The 22,162-nt window shown below is 47.0% G+C and overlaps 1 protein-coding gene across 11 annotated transcripts in view; it reads right to left on the bottom strand.

The window, feature by feature from the left end:
* The window catches only part of SGSM2 (small G protein signaling modulator 2), an 89,578-nt gene that overhangs the window by 10,724 nt on the left and 56,692 nt on the right, over positions 1-22,162 (bottom strand). For 8 of the 11 annotated variants that reach the window (XM_053367180.1, XM_053367187.1, XM_053367182.1 and 5 more), the window contains 12 exons: positions 21,715-21,782; positions 20,920-21,083; positions 19,598-19,733; positions 18,446-18,580; positions 13,864-14,014; positions 13,077-13,141; positions 11,275-11,420; positions 8,649-8,777; positions 4,449-4,625; positions 3,217-3,621; positions 1,755-1,879; positions 1,323-1,405 (listed from right to left, as the gene is read on the bottom strand). In XM_053367180.1, coding sequence (XP_053223155.1) covers positions 1,323-1,405; positions 1,755-1,879; positions 3,217-3,621; positions 4,449-4,625; positions 8,649-8,777; positions 11,275-11,420; positions 13,077-13,141; positions 13,864-14,014; positions 18,446-18,580; positions 19,598-19,733; positions 20,920-21,083; positions 21,715-21,782 — 1,784 coding nt within the window. The remainder of the gene's footprint in view (positions 1-1,322; positions 1,406-1,754; positions 1,880-3,216; positions 3,622-4,448; positions 4,626-8,648; positions 8,778-11,274; positions 11,421-13,076; positions 13,142-13,863; positions 14,015-18,445; positions 18,581-19,597; positions 19,734-20,919; positions 21,084-21,714; positions 21,783-22,162) is intronic. The other 3 variants (XM_053367188.1, XM_053367191.1, XM_053367183.1) reach the window with 2 other exon arrangements.

Here is a 22,162-nt window from a genome sequence, read left to right as displayed (position 1 = left end):
TAGATATACAAAAATTCATACTCCATGCTAAGTATCTATTATATAATACACAGAAAAGAAATGCTTGATCTAAAAAGGAATGGAGACAGAAAGAAGAATAAAAGAAATAAAGGAAGACAGAAAAAAGGGAAAGGAGAGAGAAAAGACTAAAGAAAGATAAAAGACTTTCAGTTCTCTGTCCTGCAGCTAAATATAGTATTCACTCATTAACACCCAACCATTCTGCCTTCTGTATACCAATATTTTTTCAAACTTCAATTCCAGATATTACAAGTTCATTTTCTCTCTCATGCAAAAAAGTCCATCAATCAGTTGTATTTAGAATAAAATTGTGTCAGGGCCAGGGGCCAAGTCCAGCCAACTGGTGTCTCCATAACTGGGCAACTGCAGGGCATGGGCCAAAACCAGCAGAGTAATGGAAGTTCATCTTCATGTAGAGTAAAAAGGTAAAGGTAAAGGTACCCCTGCCCGTACGGGCCAGTCTTGACAGACTCTAGGGTTGTGCGCCCATCTCACTCAAGAGGCCGGGGGCCAGCGCTGTCCGGAGACACTTCCGGGTCACGTGGCCAGCGTGACATCGCTGCTCTGGCGAGCCAGAGCCGCACACGGAAACGCCGTTTGCCTTCCCGCTAGTAAGTGGTCCCTATTTATCTACTTGCACCCGGGAGTGCTTTCGAACTGCTAGGTTGGCAGGCGCTGGGACCGTACAACGGGAGCGCACCCCGCCGCATGGGATTCGAACCGCTGACCTTTCGATCGGCAAGCCCTAGGCGCTGAGGCTTTTACCCACAGCGCCACCCGCGTCCCTAGTACAAAGTACATGTAGAGTACAAAGGGGTAAAACACACAGGCAGAGTTCTTCAGTAAAAGTTTACTGAGGTTTTTAAAAGCATACAGAAACTTGCTGGAATCCCCAACAAGGCAAAAACCTTGCTTTTGCAGAAGCAAAAACACATGGTATATTCAGAAACCAAAATAGAGAGAGAAAAAGAAGACAATGAAGAATTCAGGCAGCGCTCAGTGGCAGGATTATATCTCTGTCTCTAAGCACTGACCTTGAGTTCGTACAGGACTCTAAGAATAACAACAGCTGTGGATGTGCTTTGTCCAGAAAGCACGAGAATATTCTAGTAACTTCTAGTAAATCCAGGAAGATTCTGCATCCACTCCTGATAAATTGAATAATCAGAAAAGGTGGCTTTGGGGTAGCTTACATCATTGTAAGCTAAGGTCAACTATGGATTAGCATGAACGTGCAACTGTGGTATAAATGAATATATATTTTTATATGGGGCTGCACAGATACCATGAAGACTTCTAACCTTTGTCGAGTATAACCATGAGTGGAGCCAGGAGGTCACACATTCCTTGGACGTAGCCAACGTCTAAATGTTCCCAAACGTAACTGCAACAGAGGGAAGAGAAATGGAGTCATACGCTTGAAACGTCTCTTAAATGAACTGCTTCCGATTAAAGGGCAAATTTGCAAAATGCAGCTTGGAACTTTGGTCGAGCCAAAACAAACTAGGATCTGGAGGAAGGTTCTCAAGAAGCTCCTCTGAACTTGGAACGTCCTCCTGAAAATTGGAATTCTTATTCTCCTAACCGGGTTTTTGAACTATATTATCGTTATTCGCTTCTGTAGCTCTCCCAAGCTCCGCCCCTTGCTCCAACAGGCTCCGCCCTCAAACTGTCAGGCTCCACCCCTGTTGAATCCCAGACTCCGCACCTGGGAGCATCCCGGTTCCACTTACCTGCACATAATGTTCCGTAGTTTCTCCAGGTTCTCAGCAGTGAAATACCAATAATTCCGATCACACCTCTGTACGTCTTTATCGATTCTGTGCAAGTTTAAGGCAACAGTGTCCAACATTTCTATCTAGAAGATACAAGTACACGTCACAGAGGTGTTGCTGAATAAAACACGACTTCTCTGTTGCAATCTGATATTTTGGAAACTTGAGTATGTTTTAAACACACACACACACCACTACTAAATTTTATTTATTATAATCATCACTGATTTATTAATTGCCTTCTGTGATGGGGGGAAGAGAGCAAAAAAAGGCTTTTAACCACCACCACCCAAAAAACCCCAAGAGGATCAAATGCATTTTTCATTGCATTTCATTCTTTCTCTACAGCCAACATGAGGACTAGTATCTTAGAATTCCTTTGGGAATTCTGTGTGGGACCTACTCAGTTCTGCAATTCAGTGTGATTGATGCAGATCTGTCAAAACATAGCATATGAAGGTCCCCCCCTGGACCAGGTCTAAGGTTCCCCAACTTTGAGCTAATGCAGGGGTTGTCAACCTGGTCCCTACCGCCCACTAGTGGGCATTTCAGGATTCTAGGTGGGCGGCAGGGGGTTCTACGGCACAAGCTGAATCTTCCTTCCATTGAGCACTGGTGGTTGGTAAGGAAATTTCACCATCAAGAACGATCCATTACTGGGCGGTAGGTACAAAAAGGTTGACTACCCCTCATCTAATGCATCGCAGTTCTTCATTTACATCAGGAACGCGGCTTATTTCATTCTGTGTTCAAGTGCAAGAGCAACCCTTGTGAGGAGACAGCAAATCAACTGGACCCTTTTCTCCCATAAAAACACCCATTTGCTGAGCTCTTCAGTGGAGGCCCTGCTTCAGGCACCCTCGCTTATTGAGGCCACTGGGCGCAGGGCCTTCTCTGCAACAGCACCCCAGTTATGGGCACATACTCCTCAACCTGCAGAACTTACAGAGTCATTCCTCTAAGCAACACTATATTGCTTTAGATGCCTGCTGAGAATTCTTCCGTTGAGGCCTGTCTATCCAGACTCAAGATTGAGATGTTTATATTTCTTTTCGAAAGTTTTGTTGATTTTTAACTTTGTTAAAATATGTTCAGCTTTGTTTAACTTTGCAATATGCCCTGCCAAAAAAGAGGGCATTGTTTTAAGTTCGGGGGGGAAAGAGAGGGCAGGAGATGGCAGGGCCCAATGAAACAGACCTAAAGGGTTCAGACTTTTTGGATCACCAAAATGCAGTATTCAGGGCTGTCCAAGAGAGTAGGATGGAAGAGTGAAGCTGTGGCTCTCTCTAGATGCTGTTGGGACTCCAAACCCCATCAGCCTGAGCCAGCAAGGCCAATGGTCAGGGATGATGGGAGTTGTAGTCCGGCAACATTTGAAGGCCCACCGGTTGCCCATCTCTACAGGGTCCCTCTTACCTACCGTATAAGACGCAGAACACACAGATATGGCCTCCTCTGCAGGTTCCTTACAGTCCATCTGGGAACAGAGCTGTTCCTCAGTTACTAAGTCCTGAGGTTCTGAGCCCTTGGCTTGAGGATCCTGGTCAGAATCTTGCCTCTGTGGATCGGAGCCAGCTTCCTCCTCAGCCCCGTCCTCAAAGCAGACACTCTGCCCGTCATCAATGCTGGACAGGATGCCCGACGTGACGGAGTAATTCCGGGAGGACGGGAGCCCGGAGTCGGGGGAGTCAAATTCTACCGACTGCTGCTGCTCCACGGCCACAATGACTGTTGGCGCATCGCTGCAGCCCCCGGTCAAAGATGGGTCTTCCTGAACCTTCAGATCTCGCTCTACCGAGTCCATTTCATCGACGGATATAAACACCTGAAGGGCAAGATGTTTATCATGAAAGGAAGGAAGGATTAAATGAACACAGCAGGAAGGTGAAGGTCTGATGCACCACCTGATACAGTTGGAAGAACCGGACATGGAGGAAGGGGTGAATTTATTTCATGGGCACAAAACACCCCATGTATGAGATAAGGCAAGAGGTCCAAGGTCAGCCAAGCCAGTCGCTATGGCAATGGCCCAGTACCCTCTATATAAGTGATTAAGGCATGTCAGCTCATTTGTCAGTCCATGAGTCCCGCCCATGAGTCAGAGTCTGTGTTACGTTTTGGAACTGCTGGAGCAACAGAAACGCTTTCTACTTGTATATATCTGTATCTGTATCTGCAAAGGCTACAAGCTTTATGTATAAATCAACGTCCAGAACTGTATTGCTGAAGCCTTATCTTCCGCAGCAGTAAACTATTTTGGACCTTAAAACTGCCATGGTGTGGTGACTAGAACTTGGATGAAAAGTGGCACAGAAATATAATAAATCAAATCAATCTGCTGGGGGAGAGGCTGCAAGCAGGCTGTGGATGGGCCTAGATGGGGGCCCAGAGCAAAAGCCAATGATGGGCAGGGTACCCTGTTCCCTCTCCCTCTCTGTGCCACCTCTTTCTCCCCATTCTCATTCCCTTCTTTTGCACCTGCATGAAACTAGGGCAATGGCCAAATGAAATTAGGCCTCAGGCCAACTGGGGCTCTCAGGCCTCTAGTTGCTGACCCCTGGTCTAGATTTATGGACCTTTGGTCTGACCCAGCAAGGCTCTCTGCATTATGTCACAGCAAAGAGGTATGTAGAACAAGGCACATTGCCTTACATCGTTGCTGATGGTGGAGTCCCTGTGGATCAACCGCTGGACGTGGCTGTCTATGCTGCTGCCAGAGGAGAATTTGGTGGCCGTTTGAGACTCCTTCTCTCGAAGCTTCACAATCACCTCGCAGGCTTTCCACTCGGCCATCACTTTCTGATACCTGAGCGCAATTTCCTCGTCAACCTTCAGAAAGGAAGGGGGGAAAGGCTGTCAGGAAGTCATCTCTGGAAAGGCCTTGGGAAACCTCTGCAGGTTTTCATTTAAATATATATATTCTTTATTAAAAAAAAATCAAAAGTACAAAATTACAAGTGCATAGAGTGAGATAAGACACACACAAAAAGAAGGAAACAAGAAATAGTATCCACGTAGAAAACAAGACAGAACAAATAAAAAATATATACTGTGTGCATTACAAAAAAAGGGGGGTTTCTGAAAGGTTTTCACAACAGGGAAAGCTGAGGCTCTTCAGACGATGCTGGACTATAACTCCCATCAGTCCCAGCCTGCCTGGCCAGTATTGAGGGATGATGGGAGTTGTAGTCCAGCAACCTCTGGAGAGCCACAGGTTCTCCACTCCTGCCCTAGACAACAACCTTAAGCCAAGTACCCTTGTTAACACCATTGAAATTAACTCGCAAGCTTTCTCAGAGGGCTTTAAATGAAGGCTTAACTTCTCCTCAGGTGCCTTTCAAATCTTCTGAAGTCTTCACTCTAGTCCAGGATCCACTGTTTCCTCAGCTCCACTGCAATCCATCACCACTGAGGCCTCAGCTCTCCCAAAAGTGACTGGGGGAGTCTTGCACGCATCTCCTACAGCAATTCTTAGCCTTTTCTCCCAAGTCAGGGATGGGAAGCCTGTGGCTATAACGGGGCGGCCCGTCCCATTTTGCCGCCTGAGGCAAAACAGGAACATGCTGCCTCCTGCTACCTCAGCCCTGAGTCGCACGGTGGCAGCTTCCAGCAGAATCTCATTGAACGCCACTGCCGGCACTTTTCCTCACTTCTGTGGTGGCAGTGGCAGGTCAGGCGCCGACCCACAGGATTTTGCTGCCTCATGGACCAATTGGCCACGCTGATGGGAGTTTTGAGCCCGAAATGCCCCTGAATTATAAACTCGTCTTGTCCATGCGCACCCGAGGTTCTGGTGGGAGAGAAGGGGGCCCAGGGTTGGGCAACATTGCCAAATGAAAGCTTTCAGAACCTTAAGAGTCGCTCTTTGACTCGCCACTAATCTTATCTTAGCTGCAAGAAAAAGAGGAGGGGGCTAGCAGGCTGGGAAAAAGAGGCAAATTGTCCTCCTCCTCCAGACTTTATCTGCACACTTGTTTCTGGCCAAAAACCCCAAGGTCACGCTGACCTTGCAGCCTGCAGCTGTTCCCATTTCTCTCCTGGGACAGAAATGAGAAACTTCAGGACTCTGCAGATGATCATTCATTTGTCATTAGCATCTTAACCTCCGCCAGTGAGCTCTGGGTAGATTCTTCCTGTTGCACATCTATTGTTGATTATAACCATCATTTGTCACTCCCGCCTAGGGAATAATTACATTTTGGTTTGCCATAGGGAGATGCTGGAGGGTTGCATACACATTGCACTTTCACTTATATGTTGTTGTAGTGAGCATTACCTGACATTTTCAGAAGGTACAATTAAAATTATTTGGTTTTCAGGAGCGGTTCACGTGCTTTTTATATTTTAAACAATTCATTATTTTAAATCGCAACCCTGGAGATAAATATAAGCAAAAGCTGGGGCTGCACAGTGACCCAAACTTTTTGCTGTTTTCATGGGTGCTGCTCAGAGCCAGATCCCCTACCTTATCTCTTGTAGGGGAAGGTAACCAGCAAGACATCACCAAACCCACCCTAGTAGTCTGGTGTACCCTCAGGAAAAACAATTTCTACGTTACCTCCGGGGTGAGCGGGGAGGGTAAAGGTTTTGATGCCAAAAAATAACACAATTCTCCTGTTGTTTATGTGGTTTTCTAATCAAACATAGATTTACCAAGCTAAATGTTACGAAAATGCGAGGTTTGAATTCCCCACACCCAAAAACCTAATTTTAAGACTCCTCACTGAAGCGGGTGGCACTGTGGGTTAAACCAGAGCCTAGGACTTGCTGATCAGAAGGTTGGCGGTTCAAATCCCCACAACGGGGTGAGCTCCTGTTGCTCAGTCCCTGCTCCTGCCAACCTAGCAGTTCAAAAGCACCTCAAGTGCAAGTAGATAAATAGGTACCACTCCGGCGGGAAGGTAAACGGCGTTTCCGTGCGCTGCTCTGGTTCGCCAGAAGCGGCTTAGTCATGCTGGCCACATGACCCGGAAGCTGTACGCCGGCTCCCTCGGCCAATAAAGCGAGATGAGTGCTGCAACCCCAGAGTCGGTCATGACTGGACCTAATTGTCAGGGGTCCCTTTACCTTTACCTATAGGTTTCGCTCCCTAAAACGACATACCCTAATACACAACGAGGCGGCTTTGTTAGGCCTGGTCTCTTCAGGGTACAGTCTTGTACCTGGACTGTAACCCTTCAGACTAGAAGCAGAAGGTTTCTCAGCCCAAATTAGAGGTGCTGTGATCTGAACCTGGGGCGTTCTCTGTGCAGGGCTCAGAGACTGAGCCAGCAAGAAGCCACAATGAACTCCACACCCGGCTAGCATTAGCGCCAAAGTGATCTGCCAGGGTAGGAAGGGACAGGACAAATTAGGAGGAAGGAGACTTGCCAAAAACCGTACAGCCAAGTTGCCTGCCTGATGTCAATAGGCAGGGAGTTCCAAAGTTTGGTGCTGCTTCTCTGAAAGATTGGGGGATGAAAAAATGAAAGAAGGGTGGGGCTGAAGGGCTACAGCCTTTGGGGTTGGGCTAGATGACCCTTGGGGTCCCTTCCAACTCTATGATTCTAACCCCTTTGTATCTCAGTGGTTCCCGTCCCTTGGGGGGTATTACCCAAGGGGTTGCCTAAGTGATAAGGGGGCAGTGGGTGTAAATGACTCTCAGACTTTGAAAAGCTGTTATTGCTGGATCAAGGTCATCCATTTCGTTGAATTAATTAATTTAAACAGGTTTCAAATGCATTTTGAATAAATGTGCAGCCAATTGTCAGCGTTTTGTATTTTATTGCGTCATTATCTTCCTTAATGGGTTGTGCAGAATGGAATTCTGAATAATGCTTTTTAATAGGATTGTTGTTGTTTAGTCGTTTAGTCGTGTCCAACTCTTTGTGACCCCATGGACCAGAGCACGCCAGGCACTCCTATCTTCCGCTGCCTCCCACAGTTTGGTCAAACTCATGCTGGTAGCTCCGAGAACACTGTCCAACCATCTCGTCCTCTGTCGTCCCCTTCTCCCCTCAGTTTTTCTCAGCATTAGGGTCTTTTCCAGGGAGTCTTCTCTTCTCATGAGGGGCCAAAGTATTGGAGCCTCAGCTTCAGGATCTGTCCTTCTAGTGAGCACTCAGGGCTGATTTCCTTCAGAATGGAGAGGTTTGATCTTCTTGCAGTCCATGGGACTCTCAAGAGTCTCCTCCAGCACCATAATTCAAAAGCATCAATTCTTCGGCGATCAGCCTTCTTTATGGTCCAGCTCTCAGTTCCATACATCACTACTGGGAAAACCACAGCTTTAACTATACGGACCTTTGTTGGCAAGGTGATGTCTCTGCTTTTTAAGATGCTGTCTAGGTTTGTCATTGCTTTTCTCCCAAGAAGCAGGCGTCTTTTAATTTCCTGACTGTGTCACCATCTGAAGTGATCATGGAACCCAAGAAAGTAAAATCTCTCACTGTCTCCATTTCTTCGCCTTCTATTTGCCAGGAGGTGATGGGACCAGTGGCCATGATCTTAGTTTTTAATAGGATAGGGATGTGTTTATAGAACCAAGGGAATGGGGCACCAATATAGTTTGAGAACCACACTGCCTTATCTGGTGAACCTGCACCAGAGGATGCATCTAGGACCAAATCTCCCTAGAGAAACCAAGATTGGCCTTTGTCTGTTGGTGCACACAGCACGGGATTGCTGCCAAAAGTTCTTCTGCAACCCTTTGTAATTCAAAATGCCCAGGGTGGAACTGAGAGTGCAATGGAGACACGTTGCCGTTGAACCTCCCTGTCTTAACGGCATCTTCAAGCAACACTCCTTCCCCCACACCCACAAAAAAAGACCAGGTCGGTTACCAAGCATCTAAATATAACCTGAAGTACTTACCCGACCCATCTCCTTCTTGGTCATGCCAAACTTGTAGTGTCCCAGCAAGAACGGCCACACCTCCTTCCGAATGTCATGCTGCACGCCACCATAGTAAACTCGCCGGAGGAGCTCCAACTCCTTGTAATTCTGAGCCAAAGAAAGGAGGGAGAGAGATTTGTTTATTATTATTATCATCATCATCATCATCATCATCATCATCATCATCATCATTATGAAGACTATTACAATGAGTTGAAGTAGAAAAAGAATACATAAAACATTTTAAAACAACGTGACAGTAAAATATAATTAAAATTGCTATATAACATATACGCAAATGGATGAACTTACCGTTTCCCTCAAATATACATTGATTCCTGGGTCACAATGGTTTCAATAAATACTGTACGTTCCAAATATCATTACATTTCCCCACACATAATCTTTTGTCTGCAAGTGATCTGTTAATGGGCTGCAAAAGTTGTCACATCTTCCATCCATTGACTGAAAGAGGCCATATTTTCCTCTTTCCAATGTATCAGTATCAATCTTTTTGCAGATGTAAGGGCACAGAGAATCCATTTAACTTGCCCGATTGCCAAGCACCATATATTAGGTATATAATTTAAGCTAATGCTATGTTCTGGAAATTTTTAACTCTTTCCTCATTATCATAACAAAATAAAAAAAATCCTTCCAATAGCACCTTAGACACCTTTGTTTCGACTACGGCAGACGAACACAGCTACCTACCTGTAACTCATTATCATACTTATACAACCAAATATTTTCTTCCAGAAATTTGCCAGCATCTAACACTGTATAAACAAGTGTTTCAAAGAAGCATGGCTGCAGTAAAAAAACAATGCAATGACCCCAAACTGAATGTTGAAATCCCGCACAGAGCAGGAACGAACTCCCTGCGTCATCAGCAGATGTGTGTGCTGAATTCGACTTTAGAATCGTAGAACTGTGGAGCTGGGACACTCAGAGTCATCTAGTCCAACCCCCTGCATTGCAGGGATCACAACCACCTCTCCACCTGCCGCACACCTGGCTTGATCTGTGAGGCAGGTAGGCATGGTTTAGAGATGGGAAGGCCTAAGAAAAAATGTGGGAAATTTGGGGGGGGTCCTAATTTGAGCAGGGGGCCCAGAAACCCCCCCCCAGAAGGGTGTGTGTGGCTAGTATTAATAATATTAATTTATTACAGTCGTACCTTGGGTTACAGACGCTTCAGGTTACAGAGTCCACTAACCCAGAAATAGTACCTCGGGTTAAGAACTTTGCTTCAGGATGAGAACAGAAAATGTGTGGTGGCGGCAGCAGGAGGCCCCATTAGCTAAAGTGGTACCTCAGGTTAAGAACAGTTTTAGGTTAAGAACAGATCTCCAGAACGAATTAAGTTCTTAACCCGAGGTACCACTGTATTTATACCTCGCCCATCTGGCTGGGTTTCCCCAGCCACTCTGGGCAGCTCCCAACAGAATGGTGAGGCCTAGTGTGTCAAGTTTCATCCTTACTCTAAAGCAGTGTTTCCCAAACTTGGGTCTCCAGCTGAACTACAATTCCCATCATTCCTGACCAGCTAGCTAAGGATGATGGGAGTTGTAGTCCAACAAGAGCTGGACTCCCAACTTTGGGAAACACTGCTCTAGAGGATTTCTGGAGGACCTGCGGGGTCAATGACTAAAAGGCTCTTCGGTGGAGGCTCTCTTCCACTCCTGGCTGTCTGGGCTATCATTTTCCTGCCTTCCTTGGGAGCATCAAGAGGCATCTGATAGAAAACAACATACAAGAGAAGATGAGCCTTAATCTGATCCAGCAACATAATAAAAAAAGGGGGGGGGGCGAACCCATCAACACTTAACCTGATTGCATCTCATAATGGTTTCTTAATGGCCTGTTATCATCAAGTGCATCTTCAATGGGCTCAGGGCTATTTAAGCAAATTGATTTCAGAGAATCTGCCGGAGGACTAGGAGCCTTACGGGTTCGAGCACCAACTCCATACATCATGGAAGGCCTGTTAGCATTTCGACTCAGGACGCCATGAGCCAGAATCTTCCTGCTAAGACCAGGGGAGCCCTGCCAGGTCAGACGGCAACAAAATCCGCCCACTGCCGTTTCCTCTGGTGGCCAGCCAGAGCCTGAGAGCAGGGCACAGAAGCAACAGACCTTTCATGCCATCGACATCTTCTCCCCCGGCAACTGATGCTCAGAGGTACACTCCCATGGCTCATGGAAGTTCGATTTCTGCTGTCAAGGTGGGACTCATCATCAGAGCCCTGCTCCCACTCTGTGGATTTATCTACTTCCCTTTTAAGGCTGTCTAAGCCAGTTTGAAGTTTTCTGGGTTGTTGTTGTTTACAATTGAGTGTGTATGAATTTTACGAAATAGATCAATAAGCCGGTGGTCGTTGGCCGCTTCCAACCTGTCTGCAAGGGAAAGTGGCCCTTAGAGTTAAAGTCTCCCCACGCCTGATTTTATAGATAGATGGACAGAATGGAAAGAGGGAAAAGCTATTTGTGCGCATGTGCACTACATATGGTGTGTTTCTGTGTGCGCATGCTTGAGATTCTTATTATATCAAGCAGCAGAGCATTTCTATAAAATCGATCAGTGCAGAGGGCGGCCTCCTACCTTCTTGTCCTTCTGATATTTGCTCCAGACCTCTTTCGTCAGTCCCCCCGCGGCACTCGTGGGTTTGTCCGGAGGGATGATGGTGTGGCTTACCAGGGCAGACAGGTGCGTCCGGACGGTGGACAGGTGGCGGCAGTAGGCGAGCCCTGAGTTCGAGGGGGAGGAGAAAGAAAAGGATGGTTAGTGGAGAACTGAACGACCTGCCACTTTATGAGTGCTTCACACGCTTTTTAGAAAGTTCTTTAAAAGGGCAGGATCTGGTGTATGGGGGTGGTGGTGAGGGTTTTAACCCTTTTCCCCAGTGCAGGTTAAGGACTGTAGGGCGCCATATGGGGGTTAACCCTTCCGACGTGCAGGTATGGACCGCAGCGCATGGAGAGGGGGAGAATTGTAACCCTTTCCCCATTCAGGTAAGGACCACAGTGTGCTGTAAGGGGAGGGTTGCAACTCTTTTCCCATGCACGTTAAAGGACACAGGAGGGCACAGAAAAGGGGGAGGGTTTTGATCCTTTCCCCAGATGCCGGTTAAGGACCACAGTGAACCAGGGTGAGGGTTGTAACTCCTTCCCCACCCAGGATATGAACCACAGTACATGGGGCAGGAGAAGGGCTTTTAATTCCTCCCCCTTTAATAATAATTTTATTAGTTTTCAATTACAGTCCAATAATAGCCTCATTTTAACAATACCAATTTATAATACAATTATTAATATCAATCGTTCAAATACCAAATTATATAATTTAGATAAAGTGCCCCCCCCCGCAAATGCTGGATTAGATGGTTTGATGATTTTCTTTATTTCTGCATTCCAAAATCTTATTAATTTCAATTACATTCTGGTCATCATCATAATCCCTCATACAACACCTGCAATATTAATAAACTTCTATTCGTGTGGACACATTAAATGATTTCTACAACTACAAGTGAGGAACTCAAAACTAAATCCTTGTTCTTCCAGTGTATGGCAATTATTCTGTCCGTGGTGTTTCTTCCTGGCCCTGTAAGATGTTATGTCTTTCTTTCCCCTGGCTGTTGCTGTTATCCGTCATGCCTTGGGCAGAGCTGATATCCCATTGTTGTTGATTTAAGAGGGGAAGGGCTTTTAAGACCCTTCTCTATGCATTGCAGTACCACTGAATAAAAAGGCAAAGGTAAAAGTAAAGGACCCCTGGATGGTTAAGTCCAGTCAAAGGCAACTATGGGGTGCGGCGCTCATCTTGCTTTCAGGCTGAGGGAGCTGGCGTTTGTCCACAGACAGCTTTCTGGGCCATGTGGCCAGCATGACTAAACCACTTCTGGCGCAACGGGACACCGTGACGGAAACCAGAGTGCACAGAAACGCCGTTTACCTTCCCACCGCAGTGGTACCTATTTATCTACTTGCACTGGTGTGCTTTCAAACTGCTAGGTTGGTAGAAGCTGAGACAGAGCAATGGGAGCTCACTCCATCATGTCAATTCAAACTGTCAGCCTTCTGAATGACAAGACCAAGAGGCTCAGTGGTTTAGACCACAGCGCTATCTGCTCCCCTAAATATCACCCTTGAATATCACCCCACGTCCCAGCATGTTATTCGCTCCAGGAGAGAACTTTCCATTGGTACCTGTTCCCCTCACAGAGCTACAATTCCCAGAGCGGTTTAACCATTAATCCCTGGGGTCCTCTAGGAATTGTAGCTCTGAGAGAGAAAGAGGAGTCTCTTTCAAACATCGGAAGACTTATTTCCAAGCAAAACACGATACATCTCAATTGGGACAGCGGACTTACAACCTCCCCCCCCTTGCAAACATTTACTTACATCCATAGAAGGCTCTGGAAATAATCTGTTTCTTCATGCTTTGGCATAACATTTTTAGAGGGGTCCTGTTGAAAGAAATATCCAAAGGCTTTAAACTGACAAGTGCACATGTTAAAATTTATTTTTAGAAGAAACTTCTCAACAGCCTGGCATAAGCTTTCGTAGATTAGTCTGCTTCATCAGATGCATGGTGCAGCTCCTGAGTTTATCATTGGAGGTGTGTGTGTTGTAAACAGTGAGGTTGAAAAGAAAGCACAGAGACAGTGCTGATTACACTAATTTTGTTTTTCTGTGTTCTCAACAGTTTTGTGAATTAACCCTCGGCAATCACGCGATTGCCGCCAAACCGTGCACACTAGCAATGAGGGATGGAGGAGAGATTTTTTGCTCTATAAGACTCACTTTTTCCCTCCTAAAAAGTAAGGGGAAATGTGTGTGCGTCTTATGGAGCGAATGCAGGCTGCGCAGCTATCCCAGAAGCCAGAACAGCAAGAGGGATCACTGCTTTCACTGTGCAGCGATCCCTCTTGCTGTTCTGGCTTCTGGGATTCAGAATTCCGCGCCCCCCCCCTGTTTTCCTCCTCCAAAAACTAGGTGCGTCTTATGGTCTGGTGCGTCTTATAGAGCGAAAAATACGGTAGATTCAGTACGCACTTAAAGCACAGATCTGTAAAATCTGCACTTCCCACAGCCGTATGCAAACTGAAATGCACTTATTCTTTGATATTTGCACTAACACAGAGAGCCCCCCCAAAAGCAAGGTCAACAGATGGGCAGTTCATTTCACCTGTCGTGGATGCAGGTGCAGCAGCTGGGGACGTCGTAAGGGGAGCTGCCGGTGGAGCATGAGAGGCAGGAGGACCCCTGGCTGCACGGGTCCAGTTGCCACGACAACAAGCTGGCCCCAAACCCCTGCATCTCTGACGTGTCGCCGATATCTAGGCAAAAGAGAGAAATGGAGGGGAGGTGGGGGAGAGGGAGAAATATTTAGCACTATATGAAGCCTCGGAACGTCCTTTGGGCTGAGATTTGGAGGGGAGGGAAGAGGAGAAATAAGCTGCAAAGATTTGCAGTGTGCTTCCCCTCCGATACACCCCCGACCAACACCAACAAGTTGCAACACTTTGATTTCTCCCTGCTTCTGTTTTGCTCCATTTGGGGCAAATATAGCTAGAGAAAGAAAAAGAAAACATTGCGACCCTGATTCCGTAAGCCACAGAGAGTCAGCATGGTGCCTTCCAGGTGTGTTGGACTACAACTCCCATCATCCACAGTCAGATGGCTCGTAGTCGGGGATGATGGGAGTTGTAGTCTGTGGCATCTGGAGGGCACCAGGCTGGGGAACCGCCACCCCTTTATTTCCCCTCCCTCTTTTTAAACCGGATGATGCCTTTCATAAACAACTGGCTGTCAGCTCATCCTTGATGTCCATTAAGGCAAATGGCTTGGGCCCAAACCAGGCAGCCGTACCGAAAACATGCAAGCAAGATGCGGGTTGGCGAGGTTATCTCCCCACGGCTGCGCTTTCAGATTTTGGCAGGAAAGGGTTAGAAAATAAGAACGGAGGAGGAACTCCAAAACATGCAACTTGGCTAGCCGACACAGCGTGTATTCACGTTTCCAAAAAGTGGCCTGTTTCAGGGTGGGGTTAGAGCAGTTAATGGATTCAGCTATTATTGCAACAGAAAGTGTTAACAGAAAGGTATATGGGTTGGATCGGAGAATGCGGTTAGTATTATCCAAAAAAAAGGAGAGAGAGAGAGAGATGCTATGTTCATGCTATAGAAGCCAAACTCCATTAAAGCAAAAGCGAGCAGGGAGGATAAAAAATGCTCTTCACCTTAATTCTTCAGGAAGGAGCTGAACAAGCCAGTATTTATGGCAACTTCCCCCACCCCAAATCCATTTGGCCAACCAATCTTAAAGGGGTGGGGAGTGTGGTTTGGGTTTTTCCTCCCCTTCTCCCCCCACCCCTCCACAAGACAAGAAAAAGACAGCTTTGGAAGGTCTTTATTGATTAAAAGAAACCATATCCTTTTAAGGTGAACCCCACAGAACCTAAGAATTCAGATGAAAGGTACCAGAACTGGTGAAGAATTAGAGTGAACAGCATCTTCAGAAACGAGAGCTCATTTTTGTTTGTTTTTGCTTTTTGTTTTTGTTTTAAATCGGGTTTCCGCAAATCTTCCTGATCAATGGCCAGATTTTCAGCCGCATGCAAGAAATGTCAAAAGGGGGTGGCAAGGAACTCAAAAGCAAAATGGAGAGCGAGGTGGGTGCAAGAGTGCTGTCACTATGCTGTCCAGAGGAATGGTCAAGGCGCCGGGGTAGGCTGGGCAAGGAGAGACTCTGGACTTCAAGGTCTTATGGCATCTGCTTAAGTAATGTGCATTGCTTGGCAGAACAACCTGTCAGTTTTCTCATCCTTGGTCCCAGTATTGCCTCTTGTAGCAGGGAAGAGGAGGGAGACAAAACTAGCATGAGTTGGCTCTGCCTGTCATTGGCTCTGGCGCCACCTACTGTTGGGCTTCTTGCCTTCTGTCCCATCATTTCCAATGTGCACGGGGCTCCTCTATAAACATTCCCCGTACACTGAAAACTAGGAAGTCAGGGAGACTTAGTCTTCTTCCTGACATGCTAATTTTATATGTGAATGGATTTTCTTCCCTTTATCCCTAAGAAATCATGTTCCTGACACTATAGATTGATTGATTGATTGATTGATTGATTGATTGATTTATGAGAGAGAGAGAGAGAGAGAGAGAGAGAGGAGAGAGAGACTGACTTTGGGGGAATTTCTTTTAAAAAAATATTTATTTTGCTTGTTTGCCATCAGATTTATATCCCGCATTTTCCTCTTTCCAAAGAGAGATGCGCAAAGTGGCCATAGAAAGCCTGCAGGACAAAACAAAGAATAACCCAAGTCAATTTAAAAAGGGGTACAAGTATGGCAGCCCTGGCTGCCAATATTGCTACTTTTCGGGCGTTTTGGAGTGCCCCACCCTCAGCCCTATGGAGGGTGTGCGTTCTGGATGCCACGTGGCTCTTGCACACATGCATGTAGGTGTGTGGAGCTATTGACATGTAGGTGCACACAGGGGTTGGACTAGATGACCCTCGGGGTCTCTTCCAACTCTACAATTCTATGATTCCATGCCCTTCCCTGCTTGCTCATCCAGACAGCAAATGTTGCTGACCGAGTGCGCTGGAGTGACAAAGCACCAGGCCATAGAAGGACAAAGCAACCTCAGTCCTGGGAGTGGGGCAGGGGGGAGAGAAATGTGGCCCTCCAAGCTTCTCCGTTCGGCCCTGAGAACTCAAGCCAGGCCACACCCTTCACTGGCCCTACTTCACATCACCCCTGTGTGTTTTCTGCCTGGCTGGGGTGTGTCTTCGAACTCTTGACCATGCCTGTTACTTGCCTGCATGCAGGAGGGTATATCTGTAGAAACTAGCCCACTGTACAACAGGTAGCATGACTGCCTGTCGCCCCACCCCCTTTTACCTCTGGCCACGCCCACCACGAGCCTTTGGCCCCCAGAAGGCTTCCCAGAGGTGAATGAGGCCCTCAGGTTACAAATGGTCCTCCATCCGTGTTGGAATAGGATGGGAGGACAGAGGCTCGGGCTTTGATCTGGCGCCCCAATTGCCTTCTTCACCGTTTTGCATCCGCCCAGATACCAGTTGTCGGAGCCCGACTGTGGACAGATTCAGACACGCGGTAATGGTTGTTATGGTTCTGGACAGTCAAGAGTTAACACTCCAAAAGCGTTCTTATTAACTGGGTGCACTGCCCACATGATCCGGGCATTTCCCTTTGATCTGTGCTCTGTGGGGGCTGAGCTCTCTCTGGAGAGCAGTCTATCTCAGAACGTGGGCAAGGTAGTTTCGTTTTTGTTAGAGACAGAAAGCTGCGAACACGCAGCTAGATTCTGTAGGTTTTCTTTTCTGTTTGTTATGCTTCTAAATAAAGAGTGTTAGAATAGAAGCACTGGTGTCGAGCTGAGTTATTGAAGACACTATGTCGACACAGGCAAGCCATTTTACACTGCGTGTGAACTCTGCTATTATCCGGCAACTGAGAAGAGTGGCAGCGCGCGAGTGGAAGCTTGTGGGCGCCATTGAAGGTTGTTGGAGTGGCAATAAATTCAGATTTATTGCAGGGCCGTTGCAGCAGACTCAGTGGGTCAAAGGATTTACGACCCACAAACTTTAACAATGGTTTTCCTGGAGTGGAAACTGGAGACCTGCGTGCCACCATCTTTGGCAGGGGTAGGAAGCTTGTGACCCTCCAGATCTTGCTGTGCTACAACTCCCATCGTTTGCTTCGGTGGTTGGGAGTCCATCTGGAGGGTTGCAGCTTCACTGCCTACAGTATAAGCCTGGGTTATGAGTAATGCTGGTACGAGAAAAGGCATTCGACCCGCAAAAAAGACTCGACTCTGAGTATTTATATCAGGCCTGACCAATCTAGAAGCTTCACATAGGCTGCCAATCAGGAGGCCCGATGTTACACCTGCAGTTCCCTTATCCGCCTGAAGAGGCCTTTGCACACACCACCTTAGAGGCATGGGCAGGAATTTGGAGGGGCAGATGTGGGGACAGCAAAGTAAACCCTACAACATAACATAACATAACATAACATAACATAACATAACATAACATAACATAACATAACATAACATAACATAACATAACATAACATAACAACATAACATAATGAAAAAGGAAGGAACAGGCAAGTTGCTCTCTAAAGAAATTAGAAACAAACACAGACATTTTGCCTGTCATCTCAGGTTCGACAAATGCAAGAAACCTTGTTTTAAAAAATGAAAACTGGGATTGTAGGGATTATGGGTTGCCCAGCAGGATGGGGGCAACTAGCCCCTTCTTCACTGCCACCCCACTGTGGACAGCCATGTCTTCAAGCTTTTCTGGTTCAAGGTTCCTGAGTACTGAGTGCAGACTACCATCTAAGCCAGCCTTTCTCAACCTGTAAGTCCCCAGATGTTGCTGAACTACAACTCCCATCACCCCTAGCTAGCAAGGCCAGAGCTCAGGGATGATGGGGGTTGTAGTCCAACAACATCTGGGGACCCACAGGTTGAGAACCGCTGATCTAAGCAGAGAAAGGAGTCAGTGACTGTAACGGAAACAGGGGACAAAAGAGCCACTGGTCTCTTAGGTTTCCCTTTTCCAAGACGGCCACCTTGCAATTCCTCTGACCCGGAAGGAGGCGCATCAAGGCTGCAGCAATGCCAGCACCGTTGCACGTTGCGTGCGGGTGTGAGAAAGTATGTTTTGCTCTGGAGCTGCCAGGGGGTGGGGATGAAGAGGGAGTGGGGTTGCGGGGGGAGAAGGATAAAAACCTTTCATCCTTTTAGGATCTGTGAGGTTCCGATTGCAGATCATGGATAGCATTGCGTGCAGCTTGTCTTCGTCGTCCTCGTCATCGTCGACGGAGGCAGAGCGGCTGGCAGCTAAGTGGTGGTAGTTAATAGTTACTGCTCAAAGAAAATAGTGAAAGAGGAATAAGAAAAACAAAACGGGCATTGGGATCCACCAGTCAAGCTTTGAAAGGACATGTCTGAAGCAAAGGGAACCGGGTTCTCCCCTCCACAAGGGGGCAAAAACAAGATTCTGACATCATGGATTGGTAGGAAGGCCACCTTCCAACCAAAGGCCCATTCATCCATCACTAAGAGCTGAGCATGAACGGCGCAACAACTGGGGTTGGTGCTTCCAAAAGTTGTCGAAAGATGGCTTGCCTACTCAGCCAGTCAAGGAAGACTGCACACAATTGTATACATCCCCCCACCCTCAATGTCACAAGCAACCTTCCAGAATCACAGATTTGTAGAGTTGGAAGGGACCATGACGTCCTTTAGACCAACCCCCTGCAATGCAGGAATCTCAGCTAACACATTCATGGCATGATGAATCATTGGACTACAACTCCCATCACCCCTAGTCACTAACCATGCTGGCTGGGACTGTTGGTTTTGGGAGTCCATCTGCATCTGGAGGGTTGCAGGTTCGCATTCCCTGTGGTCGATCCTTCCATTTTATTTTATTTTTATTTTTAAAAAGAGAGACGCATGCTGCCAATGACTGCATTGAATGCTGCAACTCACAATTTTCTGTATGTGAGAATTTCTCATGGAAAATCAAATGCAATGCCAATTTGCTGGTAAGTCTCTCTATCTCTTTTTTTAGACTAATTGGGTTTTTATTGTATCATATGTTGTAAACTCTTAATAAAACTGATATAAGAATAGAAGGCCACAGGTTCCCCACCCCTGACCCTGACGGTAGTTCATTAATTATTATTTTTTAACGGCGCTGTATTTTATGGTGTGATCTATTTTTACGTTGCCTCGAGGGCAATTTAAGTCAAAAAGGCACGGTGCAAATGTTCTAAATAAGATTAAAAACTTCAAGGAAATCCCCAATGTCGCCGCTACCAAAGAAATTACCGTCATCTACGTAAAATGAAAAATCAAAACAAAGGAGGTTCTTACTGTTGTCATGCCTGTGGCCTGGGTAAATTATCCTGAAGACGTAATCTGCAGCCGTCTCCATAGCCACTGGCATTTCTTCCAGATCCACAGACCTGTTGTGGGTGTTCCGTTTCCGGAGTTTGGGGAAAACTTTGCCCTACAATGTAAAACAGGGCAATCCAACAGGATGTGACTCAGAGAGAGGCTGTAGTAGAGAGTTCTAAATCCCTCTCTCATGACACTAGATCTCAGGGGGTACCCGACAAAGCAGTAAATCCAGGGCAGGCCAAAGGAGAACTTCCTTGCAAGATGTGGAAGTCAATAGCCGGAAGAGGTGGCAAATGGAGCAGGGCAGTCTCTTTATCAATGGCTAAGATGAAACCTCCATGTTCAGAGGCAGTCTATCAGTGAGTACCAGTTGCCAAGGAGCAACAACTATCGGAGAGGGCAATATAACCTTCAAGGCCTGACTGGGGGCTTCTGAAGAGCCACTTTGAGAATGGGCTTCTAGCTTAGATGGCACTTTGGTGCAATCTAGCAGGGCTCTTTTTGGCCTCTCATGGAGAAGGAGGAATTGTCTATCTTGCTCTGGCTATTTTTGATGTGCAACAAGGGCGTGCCATCAGTTATATAGCCATAATGGCACTCCCCCCCCCCACACGAACACACAAAGGTCTGGGAAGGCTTGGATATCCTGGGGTTTGCCGATTGCATCCTCAAACAGTCCAAAGTGACTAACTGCGGGTGGTGGACTGGACTGGATATCCTGGAAAAGGGCACAGCTGGGTGGCTGGCTCCCAAGCAGCAGCGCTCCACCCTACAGTGGAGCAGTTCTCAGCAGCTGCTTGCCAAAATACAACCTCCCCCTTCATGAAATATAACCGAGTACTAGTTGGTTGGGCGAGGTACATAGCCGTCGAGAGCTGGTAAGCATATGGTTGGTCGAGGCGGGAAGAGAGACCCTGATTGGACACAGCAGAGTGGGGAACTGGGCAGGTCGATGGGGCCACCCACCTATCAATTGCCGCTTGAAATTAAACAGTGCAGGTATAAGCAAGCTTTGAAGGCCCAACAGGGGGTTGATTGCTGGGGCTGCAAAGCACCTCACACAGCTTATGGGCACTCTCTGCATGGATCCCTACAGGTGCCGCTGATAGATGGGGAGCCTGTGACTCTACAGATGCTGCTGGACTACAACTCCCATCATCCCTCTCCATCGGCCTTGCTGGCTGCTGTGGCTGATGGGAACTGGAGTCCAGTGACAGCACAAGGACCGGAGGTTACCCATTACTGTCCTGTCAGGTCCATATGGAAGGCGTTATTTGCCAGGCTAGAGGTCTCACCTTTCCCTGCTGGGACCACAGTGGAGGCTCCAATTGTCCACGGGGCAGAAGGCCATTTTCAAGGCAAGAAAGGAAGGCAAGGAGGTGTCCACCAGGCGGGAAGTGAAGCGGGGGCCGCTGGATGCCATCTTGACTCACCAGAACCAACGTCCCCCCTCGCTCTGCTGCAGGAATGAATATGCCTCAATGTTAGCTCTGTTTACGTAAGTCAAGAGGAATCTAAGTAGAGTGGTTAATGTGGGGGGAAAACCTGGCCATTGTGCACATTCCTACCAGGCCTCAGGGAGAATGTGCACATAATCTTTCCATGAATCACATTTCCTGGTCAATATTCATAATCCCCAAAAGGCTTTGGAGAACGTGCATATTGCGACTGAATTTTGTACATTCTCTTGTCATTGTGCATAATCCCCAACAAGTCTTGGAGAATGTGCATAAGCGTTTGACCTCCCCGGGGTGCAAGCCTGGGCAGTGTGTATGGAGGTCCTGGGCTGCCCAGACAACAAGACCCCACCTCTCGCCCTCAATGATGTGCATATTGTGACTGAATTTTGTACATCTCTGGGCAATATGCATTTTCTCCAGTCAACAGGAAGGTGTGTTGTGGGCCGTGTAAGATTAGGCAGCGGACCAGCAGCAGCCTGAGGAGTGCAGATTGCACACTGCTGAACAAGAAATTGGAAAAGGTGGCATGTGTCTTGGAGAATCTGCATACTGACCGGAGATAGTGCATATGGTCCAGAAACCCTCTGGAAGGTCCCAGGTTCCCCATGACAAAGGATGTATGATACTTACGTTGCTGATGGCAGTGGATGCACACAATTTGGCTAAATGGCACAATCAAGGCATAGTCCCAGTAGATGCTGAACGCATGTAATAAGATAAACAAACAGAAATACAAGAGGTGATCATTTCTTCAAGGCCCTGTCAACCCAACATAAATTTGTTTAATTACTAAAATAAAAATAAAAATTGTCCAGTAGCACCTTAGAGAACAAGTAAGTTTGTTCTGGGTATAAGCTTTCGTGTGCATGCACACTTCTTCAGATTCTTGTTTAATTACTGTTTGATTGATTGGCTAATAATCCAAGCTTTTGTCAAGGCAACGCACAACACACAAAATTAGTATCAGCACAAAGCACCCGCTTTAAGGCTAGAGGGGTTTTGCACATGCCCCTCTCTGCCCTCTGCCCAGGTGAGAAAGAGGCAGTATCAGGGTTCAAAGACACATCCTAGCCTGGGG

Source organism: Podarcis raffonei, chromosome 15 (assembly GCF_027172205.1).
Source record: "Podarcis raffonei isolate rPodRaf1 chromosome 15, rPodRaf1.pri, whole genome shotgun sequence".
NCBI classification, from domain to species: domain Eukaryota; kingdom Metazoa; phylum Chordata; class Lepidosauria; order Squamata; family Lacertidae; genus Podarcis; species Podarcis raffonei.
This window is presented reverse-complemented; position numbering and strand designations above follow the sequence as displayed.